Source organism: Tamandua tetradactyla, chromosome 5 (genome assembly GCF_023851605.1).
Source record: "Tamandua tetradactyla isolate mTamTet1 chromosome 5, mTamTet1.pri, whole genome shotgun sequence".
Taxonomy (NCBI): Eukaryota; Metazoa; Chordata; class Mammalia; order Pilosa; family Myrmecophagidae; genus Tamandua; species Tamandua tetradactyla.
In genome coordinates, this window is record NC_135331.1 from 45,545,830 (window position 1) to 45,568,214 (window position 22,385).

Genomic DNA, 22,385 nt, shown 5'->3' on the forward strand with positions numbered 1-22,385 from the left:
TCCCCAGTGAAATCATGAGACCTATGTGTGATTTTGTATCTGGCCTGTGCATTAATCAGAGTTTTTCAGAGAAACAGAACAAGACACATAAATATTAAAGTTTTTTAATTTATTTATTTGTTTTTATAGGAATTGGCTTACACAATAGTGGGGAGTGGCAAATCCAAATTCTGTAGGGCAGGCTGCAAGTTGGACATTCAATGAAGGTGATTTTGAATTCCTCAGGAGGAACTGGCTAGTTGAAGAAAAGATAGAAATTCTTTTTCTGGCTGCTGATATTCTCAATTCTCCCTTTAAGGTTTCTAACTGATTGGATGGGGAGAATCCTCTCTTTGCTGAAAGCCATTTCCTTTGTTGATTTTAGACGTAATCAGCAATAGGCAGTAATCAATTTAATTGATTTAAATTCATGAAATAACCTTACAATAACAGTCAGGCCTGTGATTGCTTAAGAAAACCAAAGACACCATAATCTAGCCAAATTGGCATGTGAGATTATCCATCACAGCTGTAATGAGAGTGAGAGATATGGGATGCGCTTATGCCCAGAACATGAATAATCTAAATAGGTGGTATGGATGAACTGGTGCGTGAGGTGAACTTGTGTTTGACAGTGGTGGTGCCATTAGAAGATTACATGATGCCTAGGATTCTATAGTGTTCATAAACTCTTAAATTTTAAAGGGTATTACCACTCAGCTCTATTCCTATATGTAATACATGAGTATTTCTAGATCCTCTAATCTAATCTTGAAGGCCCCTGTGTTAGTTAGATTCAGTTGTCAACTTGGCCAGGTGAGCATACCTAGTCTTGTTGCTGCGGACATAAGCCAATGGTACGTGAACCTCATCTGTTGCCAATTACATCTGCAGTGAGCTAGGAGGCGTGTTTGACTTAATTGGCTGGTGCTTAAATGAGAGATTGCAACGTAGCACTGCTAAGCAGCTCGGCATTCCTCATCTCAGCACTTGCAGCTCAGCTCAGGCCTTTGGAGATGGAGAAAGAAATCACCCCGTGAAAGTTGTTGGAACCCAAGGGCCTGGAGAGAAGACCAGCAGAGACCATCCTGTGCCTTCCACGTAAGAAAGAGCCTCAGTGGAAAGTTAGCTGCCTTTCTTCTGAAGAACCAACAAAAATAAATCCCCTTTTATTAAAAGCCAATTAGTCTCTGGTGTGTTGCGTTCTGGCAGCTAGCAAGCTAGAACAGCCCCCTTTAGAATTGCCCCTTAGTAGGATGTCATTTATATAATGCTTATATTTAAAAGACTTTAAGGATAATTTGTCAAGGTCTTGGCAGCAGAGGTTAGGACTTTTTTTTATAGTGGCACTGAGTAAGACATGTCGACCAAGTCTTTCATATCAAAGAAATCTCCCATGCTCCTTTAGATATCTTTAATTCAGTGTTCTTAGGAATAGGAACTTGGATTGGTAGGACTTGTGCATTATGGTTGAGATAATCAATAGTTAATCAACCTTTATGAGAGAAGCTTCAAGAACTGGGTGAACGTGACTATTGTATGGGGTGATGGAAGGTATACTGTTCCCTCTGTTAGGAGATCTTGGATGACAGGCAGTCCCACAGTACGTTGTTTCAGGTGCTTTTGCATTGTGTTTACTACTGTGATTGGCAAAGCCAATTCCACAGACTCCCTTTTGGCATGGCCGCCAAAAGAACCAAATATCTGATCTTATTTTAGGCAATGCATTAAAGCATCACTACCTATAGTGAGAAAAGTAAGAGCAAAAGGATGCCACAACTAAGGGTAAATATTTAATACCAATTGTTCATAACAGATTCCGACCAGAACAGAGCCTATGAGTATTAATTGGGTCAGAAAAGAGAAAATTTCTCAAAGACTAATGGCGTGTACTTCTATTAAGATATATCTATGTATTTGTGTATATAAAGATATGGCAGGAAATATACCATCGTATAAACAGTGGTGATCTCTGCAATTTGAGATGATGATTTATTACTATTATTCCCATTTTATTTTCTGCATTTCCCAATATTCTGGAATGTACATATTCTATGTCATGGAAAAAAAGAAAACATTGTTAAAAAAAGTTTCTTTGTACTTCTTTTTTCTGGCTCCAATACATAGAGTTATATAATGTTGGCCAGATTATTTAACCTTTTTCAAACTCATTTCACTCATTTACCAAAAAGTAATCATAGTGGTTTCATAGAATTCTTGTTTGGACTTATTTAGATTACATATGTAAATCATTTAGTGTAGTACTTGGGTCAGAATTTAAATGATTAATACATGTTTAGTATGATAGCTATCATTATCATCTTTGTTTTTATATCAAAAACTATCAGGCTTAATTGTTAACCTTTCTGTGCCCTGCAAGATAATGTTAACTCTGTAAGGGCAGAGACCATGGCTATCTTGTTTCCTATGCTCTCAACACTTTTCAAAAAATGACCCTGTGTTTTCCCCTACTCTAAGAAAAGTAATTTTAGAACAAAGATTCCATATCCTAAAGATATCTTTGAATATCCATGTTAGAATTAAAGTATTCTTTATTCTGTTATTGCTCAATACATGCTTTTTTCACTGGAATAAAAGTAAGATGTGGTAGTTGACTGAACTTGACAAAGTTTCAGGTTACTCCTCAAACTTTGAGCTTTTATTAAACAGCATTATCTAGGATAGCCAATGAAATGTTAACCTGATTATGTCAATACTAAAACTAAGACAGCAAGAAGTAAGATAATATATCTGGGTGGAGCTTAACACCCAGCTATTACACAGCATTCTCACAAACCAAGCACATTCACTTTCTGTGTCTCTGAAGAAGGAACAGAGGTATTGCAGCATGGGAAGGAAATCTTTCTACCTTCTGATTTTGGGGGTCCTTGTAGCATATTATATTTACACTCCGCTTCCAGATAATATCGAGGAGCCATGGAAAATCATGTGGTTGAACACATATATGAAAACTTTTTCACATTTGGTAAGTTTGGAACTGTATGGATTCAGATGTGCATATGTAACCATTTGAACTGGAGGAGGAAGTGCTCTGTTCTGCTTTGTTTTAACAATTGACTGATTAATCTATTTAAATAAGTGTTGCCGACTTTGTCTATATACTGGTAAAATTTTGTCTTTGGCCGTTGTTGTTGTTCTTCTAAATATCAGATTCATGCTTCATGAAAAAGCAAGAGAAAGTGAGGAGGCATTTGAGTAAGTTTTCCTAAAGATGCTTTCTTCAGGTAGCAGTAATGACATCCTGTCGTGGTTTGAAATCCTGGTTTCAATTGGTTTGGTATTTAAATTTTACAAGCAAATCAGCCATCACCTAAGTGTGCGCACTGTGTTAATCACAGACCTTCATGCAGTCGTGTAGGGTTCAGGGTAAAGTCTCAGGGCATGTAGATAGTTCTGAAGGAGGCTGGTTGGCAGGAGTCCAGGGTGGACCCTGGAAGGCATCTTAGGCAGGAATGGAAGTGGGGAGCCCTGGGGTGTCACGGTGACTGCTGACCTGAAAGAACAGCCTCTGCTGCTGTTCTGCAAAGCAGGCTTGGCTCAGAATTTGGTGTGGCTACACGCCAAAGGAGCCTGGTGAATACTATTTATTACTTCTTTTGAGGATTTGACTCCTTCCTCTTTTTTTTTTCTATAACCTCTTTCTAGAATTTCCATCAGATAGACGTTGTAATTCCTAGGTTGATCTTTCATTTCTAGTAGTTAAACAATTCCAAATTTTGTGGAATTCTAGTAGGAAAAGAAGGACTAGGCCCCAACAGAGAAAACATTCTAGAGGTGGAGAAAAATGATAACTCAGAATTAAATGAATGATTGATCTCAGATTGTGAGGAGGGCCTTGAAGGAGCTAAATAGAATGAAAAGAGAATTGTGCGGCCAATGGCATGGGCAAGGCTACTGTATCTGTAGTCAGAGAAAACCTCCCTGAAGAGGAAATATCTGCTTGAAGACCTGAAGAATGAAAAGGAACCAGCCACCTTCAGTGTTGAAATAGTTCCCAGGCAGAGACAGCAGCAAGAGCAAAAGTCCCAGCTGCAAAATTTCAAGTTCAAGAAATTGAGGATGTTTGTCAGTGATGAGGAGAGTGCTGGAATTTGGTTTGGAGCAATAAGGTATACATTTGGGCAATGGTAGTGAATTTTGATGCAAAATATGTGCAATGTAAAACTATTGAGCATTCTAAAAAGGAAATAATTTTTCTCCTATTTACGTTCTCTGCTCTGTGATTTGGATGAGGGCCTTGACTATTTTTTTTCCTTGGTTGTTGCTATTGATGAATTACTTAATTTATCAAAAGGAGAGTATTTGTAAATTAGAGAATACTCCATGTCAAGACAAAAATGCTCCATTTTTCCCTGAGAAAGAGTCAACTTAAATAATAAATCCAATGAGGTTCCACAGAAAAAAATGAGCTAAACCAGAAAAGTAAGAAACAGAAAGTTTATAAGGGGGTGGAATACTAATGGACTACTGAGGAAACTAATTTTGTTCCTCCCAACATCAGCCCCAGCCTCAGTTCCTGAGAAAATCCTGGTTTTTGGGAAATCAAGGCTCAAGTTCAAAGAATAGGTAGAACCTCCAAGCAGCTGTGCCAGGTGGGAGAGGCACAGGTAACTTGGCTCACAGGTAACCTGTGGTGGGTTGAACATGTACACCCTAATTCATCTCTGTGAGTTTGGGCCCATTGTAAAAAGGACCTTTTGATGAAATTACCCCATTGAAGTCATGGCAAAGTTGAGTCAGGTTAGGTCTTAATCCTATTGCTGGAGGTTTTATCAGCAGAATGAAATGCAGACACTAGAGAGAAAACCCTGGAGAGAAGCAGGAAATCAATGGAGTCCAGAAGAGGAGCCAAGAGAGATCACCATGTGCACTGCCAGGTGAGAGAAAGGCCAAGGCCAAGGACAATGGACACCATAGGTTTTGGGAAAGCATCACCTTGCTGACACCTCAGTTTTGGACTTCTATCCTCAAATCTGTGAGCCAATAACTTCCTGTTGTTTAAGCCAATCCATTGCACAATATCTGTTTTAACAGCAAAGAAATGAAGACACTTACTTAGGCATGTGTGAGCAATTTCAACATGCACAGATGACTTAGCTCTTATTTTAGTCATGTAATGCTGTAAGGTTGCCTTTCCTTTAGACACATGTAATTTATTCAATGCATTTGTATCATTTTTTGAGATATTCCTTTTCTCTGGTAGCCTTTTATTTCATTTATGAATGTAATATATTTTCAGAGCTCTTAAATGGTACAAATTAAAAATAAAATTAAAAAAAAATTTTCTCATTTATGAATTGTTGAGGTTTTAAATCTCTATCTGTTCACATATTTTATTGAAGTAATATGGTATGAATTAAACCAAGAATCAAACTGCTAGTGTTAGAATGCAGGTAACTATCATTAGCTATGTTTTTTCTAGCTGATTTATTTTCATCAGCTCTAGAATGAATATGACAATAGTACTTAGCTCAAATGTTAAACAACTAGTTAATATTCAGATAAATATTTGTAAAATGCACAGAATTTTGACTTTAAAAGGGTGAAAGAACAGAAAACTGGCAGGTAAGCTGATCCTTTTTTACCCTTTTAAGCACTCCTTAGCCCTCCTTAAAGCCCACAGACACATATAGCCAGACCCTGCAGTTCCCAGGTTTCAAGAACCTCTCCATCTCTAAGCTAAACCACTTCCTCCACCTAGAAGTTTTTCTTCCTTTCATTATTTGAATGACCAAATCCGAAGAAAAGTTCTACTTTTAAGCATTAGAGAAAATTGTACGTCCCGTTTGAAAACTCTTTTCTAGTTTGTTACTCCCAGGTACCTACCTTTTGTAATCACCTACCATCTGCCCCTAAAGTACCTTGTGCAAAGACCTAGAATAGCCTTTATTTTGCTTTGTAAATATCCTATCGGTCCTTCCTATTTAACTTTGAGACTCTTGAGAAGAGCATTTTTCTTGTTCGTCTGTGTAACCCTAATGCTTAGAGGGAAACTTAGAAATTTTGTGGAATAAGGATTACATGAATCTTCCTCTTAGTAATCTCTGTCGACATAGCCTCTGAGCTCTCATTCTTCCAAAAGACCAAAAAGGATTCAGTTGGAATTATTCTCATTCATTTCATTTGAGCATATTAAAAGTTAATGTGTACTTATGTGTTTACAGGTCTCCTTGACATTTGGAACTTGAATTCTAGAACTGTGTGAATTTTGTTTTTAGGCTACAGTTGTGGAGCTGCTGGGATTTAACAATTTTATGGATTCCTTTTCATTCTTCATGAGCTTGGATGAAGTCCCCCCAACCTCAGATGAAACTCTCACTGTGACTGAGACAACGTTCAACAACATTCCTGTCCGTGTATATGTGCCAAAGCGGAAATCAGAAGCACTAAGAAGGGCTATATTTTACATCCATGGCGGTGGCTGGTGTCTAGGAAGTGCTGGTAAGGGAATGCTTTAAAAAATCATGGTCATTGAGTTGACAAAGTATCTATCACAAAGGAAAATACTGCCTTTGATAGGTATATAATGGCTTCTACTCAGTGATTACTATCTGCTTTGTTCGTCTGAAAAATTTTACCCTTCCTTGGAGGTCCCAATCACTCTATTCCATATGTGTTTTTCTCATCAACCCTGGTAGAGTTGAGAAGACTAAATTTCTCTGATTTTCTGCAACTATTCTAAGAGAGCATAACTTGGTATTTTCTCTTTCTCTTCAGTTGATGTTGCAGGATGATGTATAATGTTCATTCATTTCTTCACGTAATAATTTTGTGTCAGCCAACAGTGTAGGAAATTTGGATATATCTTCAAACAGACAAAATCCTGCTTTCTATTTTTCTTAAAACCATTTTATTAGTATGCATTCCCATTCCATAAATCCATCCAAAGTGTACAATTAGTAGCCTAGTATAATAAATAGTTGTGCATTCATCACCACAATGAATTTTAGCTTTTTTATTGCATAATTATAACATGTTTATTAACCAGAGAAATAAAAATCAGTAGTTTTCAAATCATTCTTCAACAAGTGGTTACAGGACAGATATCATAGTTTGTCATGGGTTACCATATGATCCTTCATATTTTTCCTTTTTGCTGCTTCAGAATACAGGAGGCCAAAGGACTTAAGTACTTTTTTATCATCACAATCAACTTTTTTTCCTTCTTTTTTTGGTGAACAATAAGATATATACAAAAGTTATAAATTTCAACGCACAGCACCACAAATAGTTATAGAACATATTTCAGAGTTTGACATGGGTTACATTTCCACAATTTTAGGTTTTACTTCTAGCTGCTCTAAAACACTGGAGACTAAAAGAGATGTCAATTTAATGATTCAGCATTCACATTCATTTGTTAAGTCCTATCTTCTACATATAATTCACTATCAACTTTGTTCTTTCCACACCTCTCTTTGGGCTTGTTTGAGCTATGACCACTCTAAATTCTTGATATTGGAAGTCTGTCTATCATATGGGGTAGGAAGTTGGAACTATGTGATGTTCTGGTGAGACTGGGCTAGGTTTCAGGACTTATCTTGACCGGGGACCCATCTGGAGGTTGTAAGCTTCTGGAAAGTTACTCTAATGCATGGAACCCTTGTGGAATCTTACATATTGCCCTAGGTTTTTTTTAGGATTGGCTGGAATGGTCCTGACTGAGGGTTGGCAGGTTATGATAGGTAGCAAGGTTTACCGAAACCTTGCATTACAGCAACATCCAGAGTAGCCTCTCGACTCCATTTGAACTCTCTCTGCCACTAATACTTTATTATTTACACTTTTTTCCCCCTTTTGGTGAGGATGGAATTGTTGATCCCATGGTGTCAGGTCTGAATACATCTCTGGGAGTCATCTCTCACATCACTAGGGAAACGTTCACCCCTGCATGTCATGTCCCATGTAGTGCAGAGAGCAACGAGTTCATTTGCAGAGTTGGACTTAGAGACACTGAGGCCACATCTGAGCAACACACCACCATCAATTTTAGAACATTTAAGAAGTACTCCATATACCTTAGCAGTCACCCCTCAATTCCTCTCTCCTTCCCCAGCCCTACATAACCACTAATCTTATTCTAGTTCTATAAATTTAGGTATATTTGCATTTTATACAATGTATTCATACCATATGCATTATTTTGGGTCTGGTTTCCTTCACTTAGCATGTGTTGTTTTGTTTTTTAAATTATTGTTCTTTTATCTTTTAATTTGAGTGGTCATACCTTTACATAAAAGTCAATACAAACAATAGTGTTCCCATATACTCACCTATTGCTGATGCTTTTCAGTGGTGTAGTACCTTTGTTATAAGTGAGGAAAGAATATTAAAAGATTACTGTTAAGCATCATCCAGTTTGCACTAATGCATTTTCCCACCTGCCACCCTATCATTAGCACCTTGCAATAGTGATGCAGGTTTATTTTAATTCATGAAAGAACATTCTCATATTTGTACTGTACCCACAGTCATCATCCACAATACGGGTCCGCTGTATTACACAGTCCCATGTTTTATCCTCTAACTTTCCTTCTAGCAGCAAACAGGACACCAAACTTCCCTTTTCAACCACATGCATAAATCCAGCAGCATTAGGTACACCGACAACAATGTACTACCGTCAGCACTATCCATTTCCAAACCTTTACAACCATGTAAATAGAAATCTGCACAAATAAAGCATCAGCTCCCTATTATCTAGCCCCTTTCTATCTCTAGCTAACTTGTATTCTATATTCTAACTCTATGAGTTTGCTTATTGTAATTAGTTCACATCAGTGAGGCCACACAACACTGGTCCTTCTGAGTCTGGCTTATTTCACACAACATAATGACCTCTAGGTTCCTCACTGTTGTCACACACATTGAGATTTCTTTCCTTTCTACAGCTGGCTAAATATTCCATCTTGTACATACACTACCTTTTGATCAACACTTGGGTTGTTGTTGGACTTTTGGGTTGTTTCCATCTTTTGGCAATTGTAAATAATGCAGTTATGAACATCAATGAGAAAAGGTCTGTTTCAGACTCTGTTTTAGTTCTTCTGCATACGTAGCTAGTATCAGGATTGCTGGATCATATGGCAATTTTATAGTCAGCTGCCTGAGGAACTGCCAAACTGTTTTCCACAGAGGATGCACCTTTTTACATTCCCACCAGCAGTGAAGGAGTGTTACTATTTCTCCATATATTCTCCAATACCTGCAGTTTTCTGATTTTTTTAATAGTGGCCATTCTAGTAGGTATGAAATGATACATCAGTTTGGTTTCAATTTTCATTTTCCTAATAGGTGGTGATGTTTTGATCACCTTTTTCATATGTTTCTGGCCATTTGAATTTTCTCTTTGGATAAATGTCTATTCAAGTCTTTTGCCCATTTTTAAATTGTTTTTCTTTTGTCTTTTTATTGTTAAGTTGTAGATTCTTTTATATATTCTGGATATTGGATATGTGGCTTCCAAATATTTTGTCCCATTAGTAGGCTACATTTTTACTTTTTTGACAAAGTACTTTGAAGCTCCAAAATATCCAATTTTGAGGAAGTCCCATTTACCCATTTTTTTCTTTTGTTGCTTGTGCTTTAGGTTTAAAGGCTAAGAAACCATTGCCTATCACAAGATCTTGAAACTGGTTCCCTACTTCTTCTTCTAGGATTTTATGTTCCTTTCTCTTATGTTTAGATCTTTGATCCATTTTGAGTAAATTTTTGTATATGGTGTGAGATAGGTGTCCTCTTCCATTCTTTTGCATATGGTTATCCAGTTCTCCCAGCACCATTTGTTGAAGAAACTTTTCAGTCCCAGTTAAGTGGACTTGGCAATCTTGTCATATATCAATGGCCATAGATGTGAGGGACTCTTTCAGAACTCTCAATTCAATGTCATTGTTTAACATATCTATCTTTATGGCCATACAATGCTCTTTTGACCACTGTAATTTTGCCAGATGCTTAAAAGTCAGGAACTGTGATATCTCCAACTTCATTCTTCTTTTTCAAGATGTTATTAATTATTTGGGGTCCCCTTAGTTTTCCAAATAATGTTGATAATTAGCATTTCCATTTCTGCAATAAGGCTTTTGGAATTTTTATTGAGATTGTGTGGAATATGTAAATCAGTTTTGGTAGAATTGACATCTTAGTGATATTTAGTCTTCCAATCCATGAACACAGAATGTCTTTCCTTTTATTTAGGTCTTTTTTAAAATTTCTTTTAGCAATGTTTTCTATCTTTCTGTGTTCAACCCCTTTACATCTGTGGTTAAATTTATTTCTAAATATTTGGTTGTTTTAATCACTATTGTAAATAGAAGTTTTTTCCTTGATTTTCAACTCAGATTGCTCATTACTAGCATACAAGAACACTACTGATTTTTGCATTTTGAAGTTGTATCCCACCACTACTCTGGACTCATTTATTATCTAGTCCATTATGTTGATTGTTTGATACTATATGTATACAATCATGTTATCTGCAATAGTGAAATTATACTTCTTCCTTTCTCATTTGAATTTCTTTTATTTTTTTTCTTAACTAACTGGTCTAGCTAGAAGTTCTAGCACAATGTTGTGTAACCATACAGTGGGCATCCTTGTCTGGTCCCACATCGTAGAGGGAAGGCTTTCTGTTTTGGTATTGAGCACAGTGTTAGTCATGAATTTTTCATATATACCCTTTATCATGTTGAGGAAGTCTCCTTGTGTTCCTAACATTGAATTATTTTTGTCAAGAAATGATTTGTATTTTGTCAAATTACCTTAATGCATCAAGTGAGATGATTATGTTTATTTACCTCTTCTATTTGTTAATGTGTATTACACTAATAGATTTCTTGACCCACCCTTACATACCTAGAATTAAACCCACTTAATCACGGTGTGCATTTTTTAAATGTGCTGTTGGATTTATTTTGTTTGGGATTTTTTACACCTATATTCATTAGAGAAATAGGTCTGTAATATACTTTCCTTGTAGTATCTTTATCTGGCTTTTGTATTAGGGTGATGTTCACTTCATGGAATGATTCAAGTAGTGTTCCCTTCTCTTCCATTTTTGGAAGAGTTTGATTCACCTTGGAGGGCTGGGAATTTTTCCTGGAATGATTGATAGAATTCCCCTGTGAAGCCATCTGGTCATGACTCCCAGGGGTGAAAATCTCTCTGGCACTGGGGGACCTAACTCCAGAGGATGAGCCAGGATGAAGTATCATCAAATGAGAAAGCCTTCTTGACCAAAAGAGGGAAGAGAGAAATGAAACAAAATAAAGTCTTTCTTTGATGAGAGTTTTTTGATGGGTGATTCCATCTCTTCCCTTGCAATGGTCTGTGGAGTCCTTCTGTTTCTTCTAGAATCAGTGTAGCTTGTTCATATGTTTCAAGTAATTTCTAAGTCATCTAAGTTGTCTAATTTCTTGGCATATAATTGTTTATAGTATCCTCCTTTGATCCTTTTTATTTCAATGAGGTTAGTCACAATGCACCCCTCTCATTTATGATTTTATTTGTACCTTCTTGCTTTTCTTATTTGTCAGTTTGGCTAAGGGTTTGTCAATTTTACTGATCTTCTGAAAGAACCAAGTTACAGTTTTGTTGATTCTGTCTATTGTTTATTTTATTTTCAATTTCTTTTATTTCTGCTCTAATTGTTATTATTTCTTTCCTTCTGTTTGCTTTGATAATTGTTTGCATTCATTTTTCTGGTTTGTTTAGGTGTGTAGTGAGCATTTTATTTTACCTATTTCCTTATTTTAATGTAGTTTTTAGGGCTATAAATTTGCCTTTTAGCACTACTTTTGCTACCTCCCATAAATGTTGATATGTTGTAATATCATTTTATTTTTCTCAAGATATTTAATGATTACACTTGCACTTTTCTCTTTGATCCTCTGTTTGTGTTATCCTTACCCTATGAAGCTTAGTCATGCATAGGAAAATCTAAGCCTACTGATAATTATCCCTAAGAGTCACCCTCAGAGAACCTCTTTTGTTGCTCAGTTGTGACCTCTCTCTCTAAGCCAACTTGGCAGGTGACATCACTGCCTTTCTCCTAGGTGGGACATGGCTTCTTTGGGTGCAAATCTCCCTGACTCTGTGGGATTTAACTCCTGGGGATGAGCTAGGATCTGCATCATGGGAATGAGAAAGACTTCTTGACCAAAAGAGGGAATAGAGAAATGAGACAAAATAAACTTACAGTGGCTGAGGGAGTTCAAACAGACTTGAGAGATTATCCTATGTTCTTATGCAGTATATAGATATGCCTTTTGAGTTTATGGTGTATTGGAGTGGCTAGAGGGAAGTACCTGAAACTATTGAACTGTGTCCCAGTAGCCATGATACTTGATGAAGACTGTATAGATATATAGATTTTATAATGTGACTGTGAAAATCTTGTGATTGATGTTCCTTTTATCCAGGATATGGACACAGGAGAAATTAAATAAGGATAAAAAATAAATAAGTAATAAGGGGGGTATAAAGTGTAAAAATTGGGTTGATTGAAGTATTGTTAGTCAATCCGAGGAAGAGCTAAGGGGAATGGAATGTATGAGTCCCTTTTTTTCCTTTTAATTTCTTTTTTCTGGAGTGATTTGAATGCTGTAAAAATGATCATGGTGAAGAATACACAACTATGTGATGATATTGTGAGCCATTGGTTGTATAATAATGCCAGACTGTATGTGTGTGGATAGTCCTCAGAATATATATTTTTTAAAAAGAGTGTTTTATTTAGCTTCCATATATTTTGAATATTCTGATTTTCCTCCTGTTGTTGATTTCCAGCTTTATTCCATTATCATCAGAAAAAGTGCTTTGTATCATTTCAGTCATTTTAAATTTATTGAGACTTGTTTTGTCACCCAATATGTTGTCTATCCTGGAATGTGATCCATGAGAAGATTCTTCTGGAAAAGAAAGTGTAAAGATTTATGATGATATTTCTGCTTGGTGGTTTGCACCTTTTATTAATATATAGTGTTCTCCTTTGTCTCATGTAACTGTTTTGCTTTTAAAGTCTATTTTGTCTGATATTCTAATATTAGAAATATTAGTATTTCATTCCTGCTTGTGTGGAATATCTTTTACCCAACATTTCACATTAAAATTATTTGTGCTCATGGGTTTAATGTGGGCCTTTGTAAATAACATATAGAAAATCATATTTTTTTGTACGTTCTCTCCTTGTGTGCCTTTCGATTACGGAGTTTAATCCACGAACTTTCATTGGTTTACTATACAGGAGAGACTTCTTTCAACCATTTTAACCTTAGGTTGTTATCTTGCATATCTTATTTTTGTCTCTTTTTACCTTTGTAGTTACCCTTTCTGAAAATCCTTCATTGCTGCATTCTCTTTCAATCCTCCTTCTCCTCTTTCTTTGCTTCAGCATACAGAACCCCATTTTGTATTTCTTATAAGGCTAGTTTCCTGTTGAAGAACTCTCTCAGATTCTGTTTATCTGTGAATACTTTAAACTCTCCTTCACTTTTGAAGAACAGTTTTTCTGGATAAAGAATTATTGTCTGGCAGTTTTTTTTTCTCAGTACCTTAAATATATCACACCAGTGTACTCTCACCTTCCTGTTTTCTGTTGAGATTGGCACATATTCTAACTGAAGATCCCTTGTATGTGATGAATCACTTTTCTCTTGTGCTCTCAGAATTATCTCTTTATTTTTTGGATCTGGGATTCTGACTAGTGTGTGTCATGGAGTATATCTATTAGGATTTCTTTTGTTTGAGTTATGTTGCAATTCTTGGACACATATATTTATGCCTTCCATAACAGTTGGGGAATTTTCAACCATTATTTCTTCAAATTTTCTTTCTGTCCCCTTTCCATTTTCTTCTCCATCTGGAACAGCCATAAGTACTTCATACTGTCTCTTAAATCTCTGCGACCCTACTCAATGTTTCCCATTAATTTCTCTATCTGTTCTTCTGTCTGTAAGTTCTAAAATATCCTGTTTTCTATTTCAGTGATTCCTTCTTTTGCCTGTTCAAATTTACTGTTGTATGCCTTTAGTGTATTTTTAATCTCTTCTGTTGAGCCTTCCATTCCTATAATTTATGTTTCTTTTCATACTTCCTAATTCTTCTTTATGTTCACCCAGGGTCTTTTTAATATACTTTCTCTCTTTAGCCATATTTTCCTTCATCTCCTTGAATCAATTTTGGAGATTTCCTTGAATATCTTTCACTTGTTGTTTCAGATTCTATATCTCTCCAAAATTTTAATTTGTTCCTTTGACTGGGCCATATATTTCTGTCTGTAGTATGAATAGTTACTTTTGGCTGATGTCTAGGCATCTGATTCTGTAGATGAATTTGCTCTGAAGCTTAGTTTCTCTATCTCCTGGCTAGGGTTTTATTGTTGAATGGCTTTGTGTTAAGGCTCTTTTTTTGGCACTTGTTTCAACTTAATCTAGACAATTAGTATTGTCTGACTTTCACTGATCAGATTGTTTTAGCTCTTCATCATCCGATTCTTGTCCTGGCAATAAGTACAATTCCTAAAATGGCATAGTATTTGCCATATTTCATCCCCAGCAGAAAGGTTCTTATCCTCTTTTTTCTTCTCTGAGATTCTTGATCTATTCTGTTTGTTTTTGTTTTGTGTCCATGGTATTTCCCCCCCCTCTTCTTTCTTTGCCTCTAGCTATAGAAGGTTCACAGCAGTAGAATCAAAGCATCATTTCCTAGCCAATTGACTCCGGAATATAACTAACAAAATAGTGAGTAAAGGTGGTCCAGGTTTTGAGTCACCCATACATTAACTCTAATCCACTTATTTTTGGAAGTTTTTTCTATTTCTCTCATTCAGCCATAGGTGGTCATTCTGTATTGTCACAGTTCCTTCTATACCTCCTTGACTCACACATCTAGGCTTGACACTGATTAAATCAAGAACTTGTTTTTTTCACCTTTGTGGTCCCCATTTCCCAACAAAGAGACAAATCAATATTTCCTCCAGTATGGGAGTTGAGTTAGCTTGTAAAAAGTAAGGCTTGTTTCGAAGAGCAAATGAGGAAATTCACAGAAAAAAAGACAGAAGGAAAGAAGGACAATCAGAAGGTTCACTGAGCAACTCAAATTCTGTTGAATTGCAGTTGGGTATTTACTCATGGATAAATGTTAAATTTGTTTCTTTCATATTTTTAATGTGGAGCAGGTGGAGAATTGCAGAAATATATAACACATACAGCAGAATTTCTGTGAAGGGAAAATATATCTCTTCATTTGTCCTTTCTGACTAATGTTCTGCTTTTCTTTCAGCTCTAAATATCTATGACCAGATGTCAAGATGTACAGCAGACAGACTTGATGCTATTGTCATATCAACCAAGTAAGAGCTGTGTTGTTTTGTTTTCAAGCCTGATGCCTTACATACAGTGAGTCTTTCCACTCTCTTGGCTTATATGTGTTTCTAAGAAAAAAGCTTTCCTGATAACACTGACTAGGCAATGGAAAGCAAAATCTCAGGCTGGATTGGTTGGAATCAAAGCATAAATCTTCTGTGTATGTATTTGTTTAAGTGTGTGTGTGTATGTGTGTGTGTGTGTGTGTGGTTGAGGAATGAAGAGATAAAAGAAAATTTTTTTCCTCATAAATTTAAACAATATCCATGGACATAACTATTTTTGCTGGATTTCATGTCCATTCTTCATTTACATTATCTTTAAGAATGAATGCCCTGGAGTCAGAGGATCCTCTATTAAAGTGAATCATAAATAATTCCTACCTCAGGGGCTGGTGAAGATTAAGTGGTATCATTTCTAAACAGTCTTATCCTAAAGTTTGTCATTTGATAAGTCTGAAATATTAATGTTCATTACCAAATTAAACAATAGGCAAAGCCAATATGTTAGTTTCAAATAATGAATAAGAGAGTGTTAGGAAAGAATGCTTAGGTAGAGAATCACAATAGAAGGGGGTTGCTAGGTAGATGAGCTTGAGAGTTGCAGGCTCAGACTCACACTTCAGAAAATGAAGGAAAAGTTACAAAAAAAACATTGTTAGGACCATTTGTCAAGTAAATCATTGCTATAAAGTAGTAGCAAAGTCATGCTCAAGATTTCATTGTAAGTGATGAATAATAAATAAAATTAGACAGAATAACATTGAAAAAGGTAAGCAGAAAACCTACCCTTATGCTATTTTTCATTCCAGCCTTAATTTTTATGTAGTTATTTACATTTTGTGCATGGGCAGGCACCAGAAACCAACTTTGTTTTTTAAAGATGGTTATTCTGAGGATGGCAAATCAAATGGCATTGTATGACATAAACCTGTGTTTGCGTCATCAAAATGACAAACCACATGTAAATAAATGATAAATATGCTTTAAAATTTGTATGCAAGCACATGCCTTGCCTGTGAATATGCATTTATTTACTTATATTAATGATAAATTATTGAACTCCATAAAAATATGGATAATTTTGACAATATTAAAATTAAGATGGCAAACAAGCATGTGAGAATATGCTCAACATCATTAATCATTAGGAAAATGCAACTCAAAACCACAATGAGATTTCTTCACACCCACTAAGATATCCATAATGAAAAAACAGCTAATAGCAAGTGTATATGAGGATGTGGAGACATTGGAATACTCCATACTGCTGGTGAGAATGTAAAATGTTGCTCTCACTATAAAAACAGTTTGGCACATCCTCAAAAAGTTAAACATAGAGTAACTCTCTAACCCAAACATTCAACTCCAAGGTTTACATCCAAAAGAAATGAAAACATATGTCCATATAAAAAAGCATGTACACAATTGTTCATAATAGCATTTTTGTAATAACCTAAAAGCTGTAACAGCTAAAATGTTCATTAGGTAATGAATGGATAATTCAATGCAATGAAATAATAGTTCTCAATGAAAAGCAGTATTACATAAGAATAAACCTTGGAAATATCATGCTAAGTGAAAGAAGTCAATCACAATATACCACTACGGTATGATTCCATTTATATGAATGTCCAGAATAGACAAATCTGTGGAGGCAAAGAGTAGATTAGTGGTTAATTAGGCTAGAGAAGGTCAGGGATGTACCCCTCTTTGGAGGCCACTGATCTTTTTCTTTTAAAAAAAGAAACATTGCAGGACTTCTTTTTGGGGGTGATGAAAATGTATTAAAATTTATTGTGGTGATGGTTGCACAACTCTGAAACCACTGATTTAGATACTTTAAATGAATGCCTTATATCATATGTGAATGATATAGGTGAACGCATTGAAAAAACAACTCCTGAAAAGGAATAACCTAATGGCCCATAAGCACAAAAAGTTACTTTACATCAAGAAACCATAAATTAAAACCATTAATAAAAATCTCTGTATTCAATTTCATAGCTAAAATGAAAAGATATTAAGCACCAAGTGTTGATGAGGATTTGTGACACATTCTTAGAAAGTGCATACGCTGTAAGTTTAAGAATAAATTTGGTATTTTGAAAAAAATTTTGGAAATATTCACTAGAGCTAAAGTTTTGGAAATATTCACTAAAGCTAAACATATATAACTCTGTGTCCAGTAATAGCACTTACAGATCTATGTCAGCAGAAATGCATATATAGGCTCATCAAAAGCGCATGCACGAGAATATTCATGGCAGCTCTGCTTGTGAAAGTCCAGGACTGCAAACATCATCATTCTAATCAATAGAAGAACTGCGATGTTTTGACACAATGGAGTACCTTACAGAAATAGTCATACATGCAGCAATGTGGATAAGAATCAGTAAGATAATGCTGAGCAAACAAAGGGCCACAAAGGAGCACATGCTGTATGATTCTATTTAATTCAAGGACAAAAATTTTCAATATTCATCTATGCGTTGTAAGTAAAGTCAGTGGACACTTCATGGTTTGGGGGAGCTGCTGGATGGAAGGGTCAAGGAGGTTTCTAGGGTGCTGACAATACTCTGCTGATGATCTGGGCGCTGGTGATATGCCTGTGTTCAGTTTTAAAATTAACACAGTTGTACACTTGTGATATGTGCTCTTCCAGGATGTGTCTATGATTTGGAAAAGTAAAAAAAAAAAGTAAGTGACAAAAAAAAATGTTTTCTCTCCACAGTTACAGACTAGCACCTAAGTATCATTTCCCAGTTCAGTTTGAAGATGTATATAATTCCCTAAAGTGGTTCTTACGCAAAAAAGTTCTTGCAAAATATGGTGTGAATCCTGAGAGAATAGGTGTCTCCGGAGACAGTGCTGGGGGGAATTTAGCTGCAGCAGTGGTGCAACAGGTATGATGCTTGTCATTTGTGTGTGTGTGCTTTTTAAATCATCTACTTAAAAACTGATTCAATACATATATTAATATATAAATGTAAATTTAAGTATAGGGTCTATTTTTGTAAATACTAAAGAGAATATTGAAAAGAATGTTTTAAATATTAAAATGACCCAATCCTGTCATGGTTTATTGTTTCTATCTTAATGAAATGATAATTCTCTGCATAGAATAGATTCAAATTGATCTAAATCTATTCTTTCAAAATTATATATACATCAATTAAATAATTTTAAAATTATATATATGTCACTAAAATACTAATGCGCTGAATGAGAGATTATATGAGCTCAGACAATAACCTCATCAGTCTAATAGAGGACCAGATAGATTCAATAATGTTCAATGGAGCATTCTGAGCATTCTATAAATTCTTCTATTACTGGAATAATATTCTAACTTTAGAAAACTTATCAACAAATTCCAATATTTCTATGTTACTTGCAAAGTCTACCAGGAGAAAGAAATACAAAGTGTTCAAAGATTTCCTTTTTCTTTTTTGCCCAGGTAAAATCAGATGTTTTTAATCTGCTATTTTCATAATGGCAGTATTAGAATAATAACATACAGCACTTTTCAGCTCAGATTATATGTAAAATGGGTTTTATTTTTTTAGGAATGGAAACACTGATTGTTTAAAATCTAGAAATTTTACCCATGGGTAGAGGGAGCCAGGGTTACACTACCATGAACCATTGCCACAGGTACAGAAGTTTGGATTTTATTAGTGGAGTCTAATTATACACCAAAGATTTAAAGCAAGTTCTTTTTTAATTGGAGTCATTTATTTGTTGGTTATATTTATTTATGCATCTTTTTCACACCAAAAAATATTTTTGGTCTCAAGTCTTAGGATAATATTCTCAAGACGAAATGGTATTGTTGGGCTTTGTGCCAATCATGGCATAGAACATATTTTTGAACCTTCTCTGATGTGGGATTCTTAGCATTGCTATGAATCCTATGATGTAGCTGGAAGTGCACTTGATTAAACACTAGGACACCTGCAGTTTCTTGAAATGAAGTAATTTCTAGATGTGATGATATTGGCTGGGACACTAAATCTTTGTAACCATCAATTGTCTCAGGTAAGAGGTAAACAAACCCTTTCAACTTTACAGAGTTGTTGTGAGGGTCAGAAAACTTCTTTTGTATAAAAACACCAGGTAGACTTTTATGATCTTTACAAGTAATCTCCAAAATGTCCAAAGTGGTCTATTTTGACCTCTGAAGTTAAATATGTGAAGAAAATGCCACTATTTGTAAAGTATTTGGAATTATACTCTATAGTATCTCTATTTTTCAGTGAAAGTAAATACATCTTTAACTGTATATTATACACTTTGAAATATATGCAAAGCTGCTCTTTAAAGTATTGTACATGCTTGCAAAAATTGAAGTATTTTTTAATATTTCTTTTCAATTGATAGATCATTATTTTTGTCCACTTTGGTGTTTTTGTATCTCTCTTTGCAGATACTGATCTTTATAATATTAGCACATTAGGTCTGATACAGGTAAGGATGATGCTAACAGAATGCTTTACACAGAGAGCCTGTCCAAATTGCTGAAAATCAAATGTCACTTTATCTTCAATGTCAAGTCAGAGACTCTATGAGTGATCCTTTCTTGCGAAGGCACAGCATATTAGCATATTAGGATATTTAAAGAAATTTTTATATGAAGTAAAGAGAGGGGGGAAAATGCTCAAATTTATGGACTTCTAGGTATGATTTCTTGGTAGAGAGGGTAGGACCATAATTTTCTAAGAATTTTTTAGATTCCTTTGAAGTATTGGAAGAGAAGAACAATAAAGCCATTTTGCCTTAAATTAAAAGTATCTTTTAATTATGAAGAATATAATTCTAGAAGCCCATTTTAAATTTTTAGAAGTTTTTAGAGATGTTATACTTCTGTTACTAGATTCTTTTTGAGATTATGAATTTATGTATAGATGATCTCGTTACAGTAATTTATTGCTTTGAAAAGAAAATAATTTATAAAAGTTATCTTAATTATTTTTCAGCTCTCAGATGACCCAGATATCAAGATCAAACTCAAGATTCAGTGTTTAATTTATCCTGCCCTTCAGCCTCTTGATCTAGCTTCACCATCATATCAAGAAAATTCACATTTTCCAATCCTGCCTAAATCACTCATGGTTAGGTCCTGGAGTGAATATTTTACTACAGACAGATCCCTTGAAAAAGCCATGCATTCCAACCAACATGTACCTGTGGAATCAAGTCATTTGCTCCAGTTTGCTAATTGGAGCTCCTTGCTCCCCGAGAGGTTTAAGAAAGGATATGTTTATAAGAATCCAAGTTATGGTAGTACTGAGCTGGCTAAAAAATATCCAGGATTCCTAGATGTGAGAGCTGCACCCCTTCTTGCTGAGGACAACAAATTAAGTGGTTTACCCCCGACCTATGTCATGACTTGTCAATATGACGTTTTAAGAGATGATGGACTCATGTATGTCACCCGGCTTCAGAATGCTGGAGTTCAGGTGACCCTTAACCACGTTGAGGATGGATTCCATGGAGTACTTGCCTTTCTGACATTTAAAATTGGCAAAAGGGAGTTTAATCAGTACATTAGTTGGCTAAATGAAAATCTGTAGTAAAAAGTTTATCAAGTACATATCTTAAAAATAAACAAAACTCAAAACATCACAAAAACCAGAAGTTAAAAATTGATTTCGGTTGGAAATGGTCTACTTAAGGTCAACATATGCATAATAATTCTTATCGTGAATATATGCTTTTGTGTTTTTATTTCGTGCTTTGATGGATTTCATTCCATTCTGCTATTTCATTATATTTTTAATCTCAAATCATTCATCTTACAATTATTGATGTCTTATTTTCTTGTATACACTCTCCTGTGTGTTGGCCACTGTTTGCAATGATAAGAGGATCAATTTCAGCAAATATCACCTGCCTGGGTATTGGTAAGGTTTTCATCAATGTACCTTTACGGTCTGAAACACTCCTAATCAATAATATGAGTTAAATGGCAACTCTTTTCAAAAAGTTACCTCAGGGCAATGCCATTTCATTAGCACATGTCATCTTCTGTGCATCTCCTCTAGAATTCAGGTCCCAAGTGTTAGCTATTTAATAAGAAAAATCACCATGGCACTTTGAGAAATTAGATGCTTTCAAGTGGGGGAGATGTGGGAGAAACATGCTTAGTAAAGACCAGAAGGGTCACTGGATGAACAATGACTTAGAAACAGCCAATAATTACAAATGAGGTTCTCTTACCAAGGATAGAAAAAATTCCCAGATGAATTTAATCTGTGAGGAGTCCATACTGGCATTACAGAGAAGAAGGTATATTGTCAGGGTTCAGCAGCGAAACAAAACTGACAATAAAATATAAATATGAATATGAATATAAATATATGTGTAAATATTAAGACTCATTATCGGAATTATATCATATGACCATGAGGATTGGCAAATCCAAATCCTACAGGGTATGCTCCAAGTTGGGAACTCCAAGGAAGGAAATCCAAGTGGAAGTTGGGCAAGTGGTGACTTGTCTGCTGCAATGAGGACATTTCATAGAATTAAATCATAATCATGTCAGCTGTATCCACAGCAGATTCCATTTGTAATCAGCCAAAGAGGTGTGTCTTCTGCAATGAGTGATACTGAATCTAATCACTGAGAGCCTGATAAGGCGGATTCAGAAGAAACAGGCTCTTCCTGTTTCGGCTGGTGAGCGTCTCCTGTGCAGTTCATCCAGACCCTCCATCGGAATCATTAGCTTTACATCCTACTCTGTGGATTTTGGACTCTGCGTTCCCACCTTCACATGAGACATTTTTATAAATTTTATATTTGCGAATGTTCCCTGTTGATACTGTTTTTCTAGAGAACCCTAACTAATACATCTTGGTACCAGGAGTGGTTATTAAGAAACAGATACTTAAAAATGGGTTTTTATGAATGGTTTTCTACTCTGACTGGACTCAAAGGCACTAACAATTCTGAATTCCATAATCAGAATGACACTCCCAATCCATGGTGTGAGTTGACAAAAGAGGTAGTCAATATATCA

General features: G+C 35.4%; 1 protein-coding gene across 1 annotated transcript; it reads left to right on the forward strand.

The window, feature by feature from the left end:
- Window positions 1–2,760: 2,760 nt before the first annotated feature.
- Window positions 2,761–21,720, forward strand: LOC143684109 (arylacetamide deacetylase-like). Its single transcript, XM_077160799.1, has 5 exons — window positions 2,761–2,965; window positions 6,219–6,441; window positions 15,280–15,349; window positions 18,096–18,267; window positions 20,341–21,720. The coding sequence occupies exons 1-5, from the start codon at window positions 2,828–2,830 to the stop codon at window positions 20,935–20,937; spliced, it is 1,200 nt and encodes a 399-aa protein (XP_077016914.1). The 5' UTR covers window positions 2,761–2,827; the 3' UTR covers window positions 20,938–21,720.
- Window positions 21,721–22,385: the final 665 nt, after the last annotated feature.

Bases quoted from the DNA above. Each gene is read 5' to 3' on its own strand.
- LOC143684109 (XM_077160799.1), top strand. From the start codon at position 2,828: ATGGGAAGGAAATCTTTCTACCTTCTGATTTTGGGGGTCCTTGTAGCA. The intron at 2,966-6,218 runs GTAAGTTTGGAA...TTTTGTTTTTAG, and splicing joins TGAAAACTTTTTCACATTTG to GCTACAGTTGTGGAGCTGCT. The intron at 6,442-15,279 runs GTAAGGGAATGC...CTTTTCTTTCAG, and splicing joins CTGGTGTCTAGGAAGTGCTG to CTCTAAATATCTATGACCAG.